Below are 13,241 nucleotides of genomic sequence, written 5' to 3'. Positions count from 1 at the left end.
TCCGGGTCCCCGCAATGCCAACAGGCCGGCCCAGGAGCGGGTTAAATGGTTGACGCGAAGAGAGGGGAGAAGCAGGAGCGGAGTCCGGCCCGGCAGCAGGGAGTCCCGCCCCCCTGGGCGGGGCTCTTGGTCCATAATACGGGCCCGCCCTGTTCCGTTCCGCCCCGCCCCCGGGGCGGAACACGTGGTGGGCCGGGCGGACGAGACCTGGGTAGAGGGACAGGTTTAGAGAGAGAGGGGGAATTAAAAGAAGGAGAGAGAGAGGCGGATGGTAGGGGTTCGCCGACCCCTTGGCACGCCACCATGTGGTCCTCCGCCAGTTCGATGGCTGAGTCCAGCGACGTGGGGCGGTGGCACTGGACCCACTCGGCTGTTTTCTTGGGGAGCCGAGTGATAAACTGCTCCAGTACCACGCTATCGATAATCCGGTCCACGTCGCTTCCCTCAGCCAGTAGCCATTTTTGGCACGAGTCCCGGAGCTGTTGGGCCAACACGAAGGGCCGGCCGGACTCACCCAGGTCCAGGGAGCGGAAGCGTTGACGATGTTGCTCTGGGGTCCGGCCGACCCGCTGAACGATGGCCCGCCGAAGGTCGTCAAAGACCAGGAGGTTCTCTGCTGGCAGCTGCGATTCCCTTGAGAGGAGGGGGACCAGCCTCATGGCCCATTGGTCCCGCGGCCAGCCACTTGCCTCGGCTGACCGCTCAAATAAGTCGAGGAAGGCCTCGGGGTCGTCCGACGGCCCCATTTTGTTCAACGGCAGGTGGGTAGGCGCGGCCGGCTGCCCGATGGTCTCCTGGTGAACCTCCCGTTCAATCCAGCTCCGGAACCTCTCGCGGTCCTCCTGCTGGGCCTGCACGATGGCTTGGAAGCGACGTTCTTGGTCGGTGCGCAGGTCCAGCAGGGCTCGATGTTGTTCCTGATGCAGGACCGCGAGGGACGCGATGACTTCCGCAAATGTCGATGGGGAGGACGAAGATTGCATGGCAGCGGCCACCCAGCTTCCTTCCCGGGTTTCGGCACCAGTGTAATACAACTAATGTTCTTATGTGTAGGAAGGAAGGGGACAGGGTCGGCGTTCAACTGCTGACTGAGTTTTATTTCAAGAATTAGAAACGTCCAACAAAAACTGTGCAAGGCACAACAGCAAATAAAATAATCCACAAAGGGCTTCACTCCAGTCACGGCATATACAATCCACAAAGGGCTTCACTCCTGGTCACGGCTGTACAATCCACAATGGGCTTCACTCCAGTTAGTCGTGCACCAGCTGCTCAGTCAGCAGTTCCCCTCTCTCTCGCCGACTCCTGCTTCTCGCGGCGTTTTAACCTGTCTCCGCGCCAATTACTGAAATGAGAAACAGGTGTTCGTGATTTACATTTAACTCGCTCACTCACCAAAGTTCTCCCATTGCTCTCTCCCGCCGCAGACCTCGCTGAACCACGCCCCCCTCGCCACAGGGCGGTTTTCCGGACAAGGTTCAAATTAAGCCAGGATAGGCCTTAATATAGAATAGTTAATCATGGCTTTAAAAATGGCTTTCTGAAACACAGATTAAGTACAGATTACTAAAACCTGGACTATGGAGTCCAGACTTCAAATAAAGTAGATTAATTTAAAATTGAATTAGCATGAGAGAGGTTGCCTGTAAAACATGGAATGAACCAAGAAAAGCTTAAAATTGCATGGAACTAAGAAGCAAATCCAAGGAAAACAATGGCAGCAGAAAAACTGCAATCTCAAAAAAAAAATTAAATTAAATAACTTAACTAAACAAGAGACGGTTCTTTTAAAGCAAGCAAATACATCAGCTGTGACAAAAAATGCCTGAAAATCTGTTTGTAATGTATTCTATTCAAATAGATGAATTTATATATATATATATATAATAATCATATGATTATTAATGCTTTTGTTCCCATTCAGTCGGTCACGTTCGACGTACGTCGGACAGACCGACGAATAGGAATCTCGCTAGAGAGGCCAATCTACTTCGAGTGTAACTAAACGAGCCATTGCACATTGGCATGCAATCAAATGCATCAGCTGCTTGCCTCGCAGCGCGGGTATATAATGAGCAGCAGGTGCGTTGCATCTTCCGCTTTTCGCTTCGGAGCCAAACTTCTGCAACACTGAAGAAAGCTACTGAAAGCACGAGTGTGGTGAACGAGTCTGCTCTTCAAGACGTCTCTTGGTTGCGGTGCAGGCGGACAGCGCAGCAGCGGGGCTGATTTCTCCTTTGTTTTTTCTTTGCCTTTTATTTTGAGCAAAACAGCTGTAATCAGCGTGAAGGCCGTTCTCACGGCTGGTGAAACGGTGCGCCTAGAGCGCTAAAAAGCTGTTATTACAGCTGGTAAGAGAGCACCTTCAAGGAGAGTGCACATGACAGGCTGCACATTTCCCTGTCTGTGCTGCAGCGGCTTTTCCCCTGCGTGCTTCAGCACCTAAAAGAGTCAGTCCTTGAAAGAGCTTACACGAGTAGTTTGCGTCTTTTTAAAGATGTCGTTCTACTCGTGTGTTTCTGGATGCGGTCGTTACCTGGCGCCTCGGGATGGTCACCAACGCTGTATCGCGTGCTTGGGCTTAAGGCACGCTGAGGCGGCGTTTGTGGACGAGTCATGTACCCATTGTGGGAAGATGACCGTTGCGGAGTTGCGGACGAGACTCCACTTCCTGCAAAGGGGTGGAGTCCCGGTCCCAACGCCTCGTTCCAATCCTCCTCAGAGGGTTGCTTCGGGCAGCGGGGCTGGTGACTTGAGGATCACAGTGAGCGTGTTTCCTTCGGGGAACCAACCCCCTAGGAACCCTCACCCCTCTTGCACTCCGCAGCCAGTAGAGCTGCCGGGGGAACGCGGTGGACCGCCCCAGAGATGTGTACCATCCGTATCCTTCGGAGCTCCCCAAGACGACCGGATGTCGATCGCTGCATCAGAGGGTGAGCCTGACGCTTCTGGGGATGACGATTCAGCGCAGCTGCCTCCCTCTGGAGTGACAACTGTGCCCGATTCAGACCCAGAAATGATGACTATGCTTTCCCGGGCCACCAACAGGGTCGGGCTCGTGTGGAATCCTCCACCGTGTCCCGAGCCCTCGAGGTTGGATGATTGGTATCTCGGGGTGGCAAGGGCTGGTTCTCAGCCCCCCACCCCAGTGCCTTTCTTCCCCAGAGGTGCATGAAGAGCTCACTGGCACGTGGAAGGCACCTTTTACTGCCCGAAGCCGTGTCGGTGGGTCCTCCTCCCTTACCACCCTTGATGGTGGAGCGGCTAAGGGTTATACGCGCATACCCCCTGTGGAACGGGCCGTTGCTATGCAACTGTGCCCTAACTCCACCTGGCGGGGGGAGCCGTCTCTCCCTTCCCGGGCCTGTAAGTACTCGTCGGATATTACCGGCAAGGCTTATCAGGCCTGTGGGGAAGCCGCTTCCGCCTTACACGCTATGGCGTTGTTGCAGGTCCATCAGGCCAAGGCACTGAAGGACCTGCACGAGGGTGGTTACGATCCGCAAGTTCTGCAAGAACTTTGTGCCGCGACGGACCTCACGCTTCGAGCGAAGAAGGTTACGGCGCGTTCAGTGGGTCGTGCGATGTCCACCATGGTGGTCCAGGAACGCTATCTCTGGCTGTGTCTTGCGGACATGAGGGATACCGACAAGGTCAGGTTTCTTAATTCCCCCATGTCCCAGACCGGCCTTTTCGGCGACACGGTCGAGAACTTTGCCCAACAGTTCTCGGCTGTACAAAAGCAGTCAGAGGCCATCAGTCACATCCTGCCGAGGCGGTCAGCTGCTGCACCTCCACCGCCGGCGGCACCTCAGACTGCCCGTCGCGAGGGTGCCCCCCTGCAGCCGCCCACGCTCCCACGCCCCAGCAGCAGCAGCCTCCATCCAAGCGGCGTCGTGGAGCCGGTCGCGGGCGGGGTGCCCAGCCCGTCCAGCCACCCCCTAAGAAGAAGGGTGGCAAGGCCAAGTCCAAGCGGCCCTAGGACGGGCGACCCGGAGATGGATGGGACTGCTCTTCAGGAGGTGGTGACCGCACCCCTCCTTCCCCCGGAGGAGGGCCGGGTGGAGAATCTTTTGTTCTCCCTTTTTGGTACCCAAATTTTCAATAAAAGAGCAGTTTCTTCTATCTCCGGGTCCGAAGAGGGCTCGGAGAGCAGTGGGAGGGCTAGAACCTCACCACTCTCATCCACCTCTTCTGTCGCCAGCGGACATCAGCAAGCAGCAGGTAGGCAAAACCTCGACTGCTCCCTCTGAACACGTGTAAGCAGGTAAGTGTTGCACAGAACACTGTGACCCCGCTTCGGTCCGCCTCACACAGAGAGCCTCCCGGGCCGCGTCCCTGCGTTCCACCTCGCTGCCCCGCGGCGGGTACGCCGGTGGTCCCCTTGGTGCCGCTTGTGCGGTCTCTGGGAGCCTGGTTAGCGCTCCCCAGTCCGTCTCGCTGGCTCCTCCAGCCGATTTGAGGTCGGGGTTCTACAGCCCCTACTTCATTGTACCCAAGAAAAGCGACGGGTTACGACCGATCTTGGACCTGCGAGTTTTGAATCGGAGCCTCCACAAGCTAGCGTTCAAAATGCTCACGCAGAAACGCATTTTCAAGTGCATCCGTCCCCGAGATTGGTTTGCAGCGATCGACCTGAAGGACGCGTACTTCCATGTTTCAATTCTTCCGCGACACAGGCCATTCCTGAGATTCGCGTTCGAAGGTCGAGCATATCAGTACAGAGTCCTACCCTTCGGGCTGGCCCTGTCTCCCCGCGTCTTCACGAAAGTCGTGGAGGGAGCCCTTGTTCCCATGAGAGAACAGGGTGTTCGCATTCTCAACTATCTAGACGACTGGCTCATTCTAGCACAGTCTCGGGATCAGTTGTGCGAACACAGGGACTTGGTGCTCAGTCACCTCAGCCAGTTGGGGCTTCGGGTCACCTGGGAAAAGAGCAAACTCGCCCCAGTGCAGAGGATCTCTTTTCTCGGTATGGAGTTGGATTCGGTCGAACAGATAGCACGCCTTACAGAGGAACGTGCTCGGTCAGTGTTGAACTGCCTAAATACGTTCAACGGCAGGACAGCGGTCCCACTGAAGTTCTTTCAGAGGCTCCTGGGGCATATGGCGGCTGCAGCGGCTGTAACACCGCTCGGTCTGCTTCATATGAGACCGCTTCAGCACTGGCTTCACGGCCTAGTCCTGAGATGGGCGTGGCAACGCGGCACGTTCTGGGTGCCAATCACTCAGGAGTGCCGCCGAACCTTCAGTCCGTGGTCGGACCCTTTGTTTCTCCGGGCAGGAGTGCCCCTAGAACAAGTGTCCCGGCATGCTGTGGTTTTCACAGATGCTTCTGCCACCGGCTGGGGTGCCACGTACAACGGGCATGCAGTCTCAGGGGTTTGGACGGGACCCCATCTGCATTGGCACATCAATTGCCTCGAGTTGCTGGCAGTACGCCTTGCTCTGAGCCGCCTCAAAGGCCTGCTTCGGGGCAAGCATGTACTGGTCCGTACGGACAACACTGCGACCGTTGCGTACATCAACCGTCAAGGTGGTCTACGCTCCCGTCGCATGTTGCAACTCGCCCGCCATCTCCTCCTGTGGAGTCGGAAGCATCTGAGGTCGCTTCGCGCCATTCATGTTCCCGGTGTGCTCAACCGTGTGGCCGACGAGCTATCACGAGCTGCGCTGCCAGGAGAGTGGCGACTCCACCCCCAGGTGGATCAGCTGATCTGGAGAGAATTCGGAGAGGATCAGGTAGACCTGTTTGCCTCACCAGAAACCTCCCACTGCCAGTTGTTTTACTCTCTGACCGAGGGGACACTCGGGACAGATGCACTGGCTCACAGCTGGCCCCGGGGCCTGCGCAAATATGCGTTTCCCCCAGTGAGCCTACTTGTACAGACCCTGTGCAAAGTCAGGGAGGACGAGGAGCAGGTCTTGTTAGTTGCGCCTTACTGGCCCTACCGGACCTGGTTCCCAGAACTCTCACTCCTCGCGACAGCCCCTCCCTGGCCCATCCCTCTGAGGAAGGACCTCCTTTCTCAGAGACGGGGCACTCTTTCCAGACCTCTGGAAACTCCATGTCTGGGGGTTCTAGGTGACTTACCCCCTGAGGTACTTAACACCATCACTTCGGCACATGCGCTGTCCACGAGACGTGCTTACGCCTCGAATTGGAACCTGTTCGTCGAGTGGTGCTCTTCTCGCCGAGAAAACCCCTGAAGATGCTCGATCGGAGTCGTGCTTTCCTTCTTGCAGCAAGGGTTGGAGCGTAGGCTGTCCCCCTCCACCCTCAAAGTCCATACTGCTGCTATATACGCTTACCACGACCACATAGATGGCAAATCTGTTGGTCAGCACGACCTGGTCATCAGGTTCCTTAAGGGGGCGAGACGGTTAAATCCTCCTCGTCCCCCCTCCATACCCTCTTGGGACCTTACTCTGGTGCTCAGAGCACTCCAGATTGCTCCCTTTGAGCCTTTGCTGTCAGCAGACTTAAAGATTCTGTCTATGAAGACTTTGCTGCTGGTGGCATTGGCCTCCATCAAGAGGGTAGGGCACCTGCAGTCATTTTCGGTTGGCGAATCGTGCCTAGAGTTCGGGCCGGGTGACAGCCACGTGGTACTGAGACCCCGGCCTGGCTATGTGCCCAAGGTTCCTACCAGTCCCTTCAGGGATCAGGTGGTGAGCCTGCAAGCGCTGCCCTTGGAGGAGGCAGACCCAGCCCTGGCTTTGCTCTGTCCAGTTCGCGCCTTGCGACTGTACATAAACAGAACTCGAAGCTTCAGGACCTCAGACCAGCTCTTTGTCTGTTACGGAGGCCAGCAGATGGGAAAGGCTGTCTCCAAGCAGAGGATGGCCCACTGGATAGTGGATGCCATCGCCCTGGCTTACCAAGCTCAGGGCGTGCCCTGCCCGCTCAGGTTGCATGCTCACTCCACGAGAGGTGTAGCATCCTCCTGGGCGCTGGCTCGTGGCGCCTCGCTAACAGACATTTGTAGAGCTGCAGGCTGGGCGACACCTAACACGTTCGCTAGATACTATAGCCTTTGTGTCGAGCCGGTCTCCTCCCGTGTTCTCGCCTCAGGTCAGAGGCACGGAGAGGCCCCGGCTTAGTGTCGGCTTGCTGCGCTACATGCGCGTTCTATTCTCCAGAGAGTCCCTACGGGCAGACCCTGTTGAGTCCTCCGGTTACCCCTCTACAGCCGACGTGGCGGAGCGTCTGGCGCCAGGCCTATACTCCGTTGTATCCTTGAGAACCGGATTTAGGCTGGGTTCCATATGTGTGACCCTACGGGGATCCCATATGGGTTTTTCCACGGCTGCTCCTAAACGAAGCCCGTGTCTTTCCCTCTGGGAGAACCCATCTCTCACCGAGTGGAGTCACCCCAGTTCTTCCATATGTTGTACAACCTACGAGGTTAGTCCATATGTACTTATCCATATAACTCCTTCGGGGAAGGATATGGCTTCGTTCCTTATCTCATGTAAGGCTACGCTTTCCCAGCGTTATCCAATTGTCTCACTGAGTGGGTTTTGGGAACAACAGTGATCGACCCTCTCTGTGTGAGCTGGGTCCCACCGTCCTTAGGCAAGGGGGTTCAGGTGGCTCACAACAGAGCGCTGGAAGAGGGCAGCTCCTGTGGCGCTTTGGTAGGGATTCCTATTCGTCGGTCTGTCCGACGTACGTCGAACGTGACCGACTGAATGGGAACGTCTCGGTTACATAGGTAACCCTCGTTCCCTGAAGGAGGGAACGGAGACGTACGTCTCGTCGCCACAGGCGTTGTCCTGCTGATGCTGCCGTCTGCTGGGTTCGGCTCCGAAGCGAAAACCTGAAGATGCAACGCACCTGCTGCTCATTATATACCCGCGCTGCGAGGCAAGCAGCTGATGCATATGATTGCATGCCAATGTGCATTGGCTCATTTAGTTACACTCAAAGTAGATTGGCCTCTCTAGCGAGATTCCTATTCGTCGGTCTGTCCGACGTACGTCTCCGTTCCCTCCTTCAGGGAACGAGGGTTACCTATGTAACCGAGATGTTTTGTCTTTACGTAGAAAACACACTAAACATAACTGCCTCCTGGTAGGTTTAATTTAAACCTCAATTTAGTCCTGGAGTAGCTCTAGTCTTCCTCCAGGAAATCAGTTTATTAAACTCTGGACTAGACCAAGTCTAGGACTCTTTTAACACTAGCACTACCGGAATTCTATAACTACTAGAACTACCAATAGCGGTCATTTTGACTGTTCATACCAGACAGCTGTGAATGTCATTTTTGTCATGTTATATTTACTTCAAAGCTTCTATGGTCATGTTTTATGAAAAATGTGGGGTAATTTAAGCATACATAATATAATATGTTCGTGATATTATTGTGTAAGAGCTACTAGACCTCCCACAAAAGTGCATGCCCCAATTTGCTTTCCGCAATTTGCATCCGGCAAGCTGGAGATCAAAGTTTTTCACCGCAGTTAAAATGTTGTTTTTGAAAGTCAAAATGTCAACAAATATAAAATGAAGCAGAATATTTCGTTAGATAAAAACATATTGTGAATTTTGGAAATGATTACATCTGTCTTTATTCAATACATTTTGACTTTTGGAGTTTACAATGCTTTAGCATTATCGGAAATGTTTGGACCACACGAATCGGAAACAATTTTATGCAGCCTCTAATGAAATCTAGAAAATCTTTTTTACGAACCGGAATTATCTCTGAATCACTCTCAGAATCAGTGTCAGACGAACTGTCAAGAGACCAAGAGACATCGCTCTCTGCTCCTCCATCAGACTCTGCATCATCAATGTTCTCAAGCAAGGATAAAACCTCAGTGACAGTCATTTTCTTTCTTGTTGCCATTTTGACGGTAAAGCTAAGTTTTAGCTTAGCAAAAGCATACAAAACTGCCAGAGAAAGGTTGCTAGGCAACAGCTACGCACATCTTTAATGGCGGGAAAAAGCGCTGAGGAGATACAACGCCTGTAATATGTGCGGTCAAATTGACCGCTATGGCCATTCAAGATAGAAATACTCAGAACTCTTTTGTGTTTTGTAATTTTAATAAAATAACAATGTTAAAATAAAATTTACATTAATTTAAGAAAAGTCATGGAACTGTAGTTATATGGGTTTTATTTCAACAAAGTTATTACATTGCAAATCTTTAAAACGGTCAAAATGACTGCCTTGGTAGTTCTAGTGTTAAACCATGACAGAGAAAGCAGATTTCTGTTAATCTGATTTAAAGGCCATTTTATTCTAGGACTAGGCTTAATCTCTGTCCAGGAAACCGCCCAATAGTTTTTTTTTTTTTATTTTGTTGCTTGCAAATGTTAAACCATAGAGCTTTTATTTAACAACAGCTTTATAAACAAATTCTAATTACAAATGTTGCAGTTTCACCACTAAAAGACACTAAAAAACACTGGATTTATGTGTTGCTCGCGTGCCAAAGAACAGTACCAGGCTTCATGCACATGTTTGCATCATGGAGATATATATATCATATACAGTGCATGTCAGAGCACAAACCAAAGCCACAAAGTCCAAGTAATTGTTTGTAGACCTCTGAGACAGGATTGTATCGAGGCAGAGATCTGAGACTGACAGCCCATCTAGAGTTTGCCAAAAAGCACCTGAAGGACTCTCAGACCATGAGAAACAAAATTCTCTGGTCTGATTAAAGAAAGATTGAACACTTTGGCCTGAATAGCAAGCATCATGTCAGGAGGAAACCAGGCAACATTCATCACCTGGAAAATACCACCCCTACAGTGAAGCATGGTGCTGGCAGCATCATGCTGTGGGGATGTTTTTCAGCAGCAGGAACTGTGAGACTAGTCAAGATCGAGGGAAAGATCAATGCAGCAGTGTAAAGAGACATCCTTGAAGAAAACCTGCTACAGAGCTCTGGACCTCAGACTGGGGCGGAGGTTCATCTTCCAACAGGACAACCAACGACCTTAAGCACACAGCCAAGATAACAAAGGAGTGGCTACGGGACAACACTGTGAATGTCCTTGAGTGGCCCAGCCAGAGCCCAGACTTGAACCCAAATGAACATCTCTGGAGAGATCTGAAAATGGCTGTGCAACCGACGCTCCCCATTCAACCTGATGGAGCTTGAGAGGTCCTTCAAAGAATGGGAAAAACTGTCCAAAAATAAGTGTGCCAAGCTTGTAGCATCATACTCAAAAAGACTTGAGGCTGTAATTAGTGCCAAAGGTGTGTTAACAAAGTACTGAGCAAAGGCTGTGAATTTTTTATTTTTAATAAATTTGCAATGATTTCACACAAACTTCTTTCAAGTTATCATTATGGGGTATTGTTTGTAGAATTTTGAGGAAAATAATGCATTTAATCCATTTTAGAATAAGGCTGTAACATAAAATGTGGAAAAAGTGAAGCGGTTTCCGGATGCATTTTTTTGGTACAGTTTGTGAAACCCCATTATGAGAAAATACAATTGTATTTGCACATTTGATTTATTATTAAAGAATTGGACTATCATTTAAATTTTTTTAAGAAAAAAATATTTATACTATGTAAATTAAATATAAATTTGTATAAGTATGAAGAACAAAAAAGTAAACAAAAGAAAGTTGAATGGAATATAAAGTGTTAATTGTCACCTCTCTATCTGTTTCTGGTGTTTTTCTTCTCTGGCCTGAGCCTTCATCTGCTGCACCTCAATGGTGTCAGGCTTCCTCCTCCTCATGTACAGCTCATGGTTGCCCATACACAGAGCCAGGATGCGCTTGTTGATTCGCAGTCGTGGTGCATAGAACACAAAGTCCTGATGTCACAATCGAAAAGATTCAGTCAACATATATTTGCTATATACTCAACTCATTTATATATATATATATATATATATATATATATATATATATATATATATATATATATATATATATATAGAGCAATATCACACTCGTAGCCGTGCGATATGGCTGTATATCAGCACGCTGTGATTACCTACAGCACTCGGCCTTCGGCCTCCGGCCTCCGGCCTCGTGCCTACGGAGGAATCACAGCGTGCCGATATACAGCCATATCGCACGGCTACGAGTGTGATATTGCGTTTATACAACAGTTCGACGGCACGAGTGTGTAAATAAATAAGAACAACAACAGAGTGTCTTTAAAACCCTCTTTTGTGCAACACTACTTCCTTCTGCCACGGATTCAAATCTCAATTTGAAAGTTGAACCAAGCCTCCGTTACTAACTCTAAAACGTCACTTTAGAACTAGTAACGAAGGAATGTTGAGTCGCTTCATTGAAACACATTAAATTTTCTACATTATTAGAGAGAGAGAGAGAGAGAGAGAGAGCGCGAGAGAGAGAGAGAGAGTAGGCTATTACCTGTGTCTGGTATATTGCATTACATTCATTCATCAAGTCGATGTCCATAATATTACATCCTTTATACAAGTTCGTTTGAATGTGCGCTGAGTTAAGCAATCTTTTTTTGTCCTTTTTTTCAGCTTAGGGAATTTTCCATCCATAACACCACAGCGTTAAAAACAACTTCCTTTTGCAAATGTTCCTGTCAATTTAAAAGTCTCTTGTGACTTACTGACTAATTCTCCTGTAAAGTGTTGCCGCCATCTAATGGCATATTAATGTAATGTTCACTCAATCCATATTACTTAATGCACATATTTAAATAAAATAATATTTATTGAACAACATATAAGCACAATTGTACAGTTCAGTCAAACATAAAGCACTAGTTATTAAAAACAAATCACCATTTACGCTGGTATGTGGGTTTTACAAATATTTAACGAATGAAAAGGATTTTAAAGAGCTTGTGACAAAACCTCCTAACTCCATTGGATCATCAAACTGTAAATCAAGCCTCATAAATCCGCCTCACCTCATGAATGAAGTGCGCACGCAGTTTGGACATCTCTGTGCAATGCAAAGGTAAATAAAGATCTGATGTTTGAAAAAAAAAAACGTTTTCTTTACTCAAAAAAACATGTTTATAAAGTTTAATGTTTTATGTATTTGAAGCGGAGAAGAGTCTGATATGTCCCGTCTAGTTGTAGCCAATGTGCTATATAAGGATGTAACGTAACGTTTATTATTATCAAATTTAATATAGCACAATTCGACTTGCTCTGTAACAAATAATAGATTAATAAAACCAAAGATTGCCCGTTCTATGTACTCAAATTGAATTATGTCTCATGTTTAACCACTATAAGAGCCAGCGGCAAATCCCCGAGGCATTGGCCGAGATGAAGCTGTTCTCGGCGGTTACAGAAGCACTGAATGGCCGCTGACGCACTCGAGCTCGCATCTCCGAAAACGTCAAAACAAATTGTAAAATAGGCTCTGTTATTAAATATGAGTCACATATTTCAGGTCTAAACAACTACATTCTCGCCTAAAAACTATTAAAACTACAGTTCGTGGTACAAGAAGTAGTATTTGTAAAAATTACGGTTGATTTGATCGGCCGCCGTGATACAAACGGTGAAAAGGCAGTAGGAGTGCTGTTATCACAGATTCGAGAACCAGACAGAACTGTTGTATAAAAATATATATATATATACATATAGAAGAAATATCAAAAAATCAAAAGAAATATAAGAAAATAAATTAGATTCATCTCTCATCATCCCTAAGAGAATATGCACCGTTAATGCAGCGTACCAAAAGCTTGGCCAGTTACTTTTTTCTTATTTTCTGTAGTGAATAATTGACTGGTGTTTGAGACTTCTTCACCCGCATAACACAAAGTTTGCACATTGTTTGTGTGATATCCACTAGCTCGCCTTCATGGTTTAAAATGAAAATATTTTCAATATTGCAACATGGCATTTTTCTTTATCACCAGTTGCTTGCAAAATGATGGACAATGATTCGCAAATCGTGCTCGTCATATCCCATGAAAATAAAATTAAGTAAATTATCAAATAAATGAGTAAACAACAAACACGCAATCTTAAACGTGTGTGTGTGTATATATATATATATATTATATATATATATATATATATATATATATTATATATATATATATATATATATATATATATATATATATATATATATATATATATATATACACACACACAGTGCTGCTTGAAAGTTTGTGAACCCCTTGCAGAATCTGAGAAAATGTGAATAATTTTAACAAAATAAGAGGGATCATACAATATGCATATTATTTTTTTTTTTAGTAAAAAACATGCATGTATAAAAAATAATCATTGCTTCATTTCAGTTA

General features: G+C 48.3%; 1 protein-coding gene across 2 annotated transcripts in view; it reads right to left on the bottom strand.

Annotated features, from left to right (window-relative positions):
- LOC137031650 (radixin) overlaps positions 1–13,241 on the bottom strand; it is a 572,796-nt gene that overhangs the window by 124,982 nt on the left and 434,573 nt on the right. The window contains exon 8 of one of the 2 annotated variants that reach the window (XM_067402756.1): positions 10,628–10,791. The exons of the other annotated variant lie outside the window; for it this stretch is intronic. Within the exon in view, the coding sequence (XP_067258857.1) occupies positions 10,628–10,791 (164 nt within the window). The remainder of the gene's footprint in view (positions 1–10,627; positions 10,792–13,241) is intronic. 2 annotated transcript variants of the gene reach the window in all.

This window comes from Chanodichthys erythropterus, chromosome 12, assembly GCF_024489055.1.
Source record: "Chanodichthys erythropterus isolate Z2021 chromosome 12, ASM2448905v1, whole genome shotgun sequence".
Classification (NCBI taxonomy): Eukaryota; Metazoa; Chordata; class Actinopteri; order Cypriniformes; family Xenocyprididae; genus Chanodichthys; species Chanodichthys erythropterus.
This window is presented reverse-complemented; position numbering and strand designations above follow the sequence as displayed.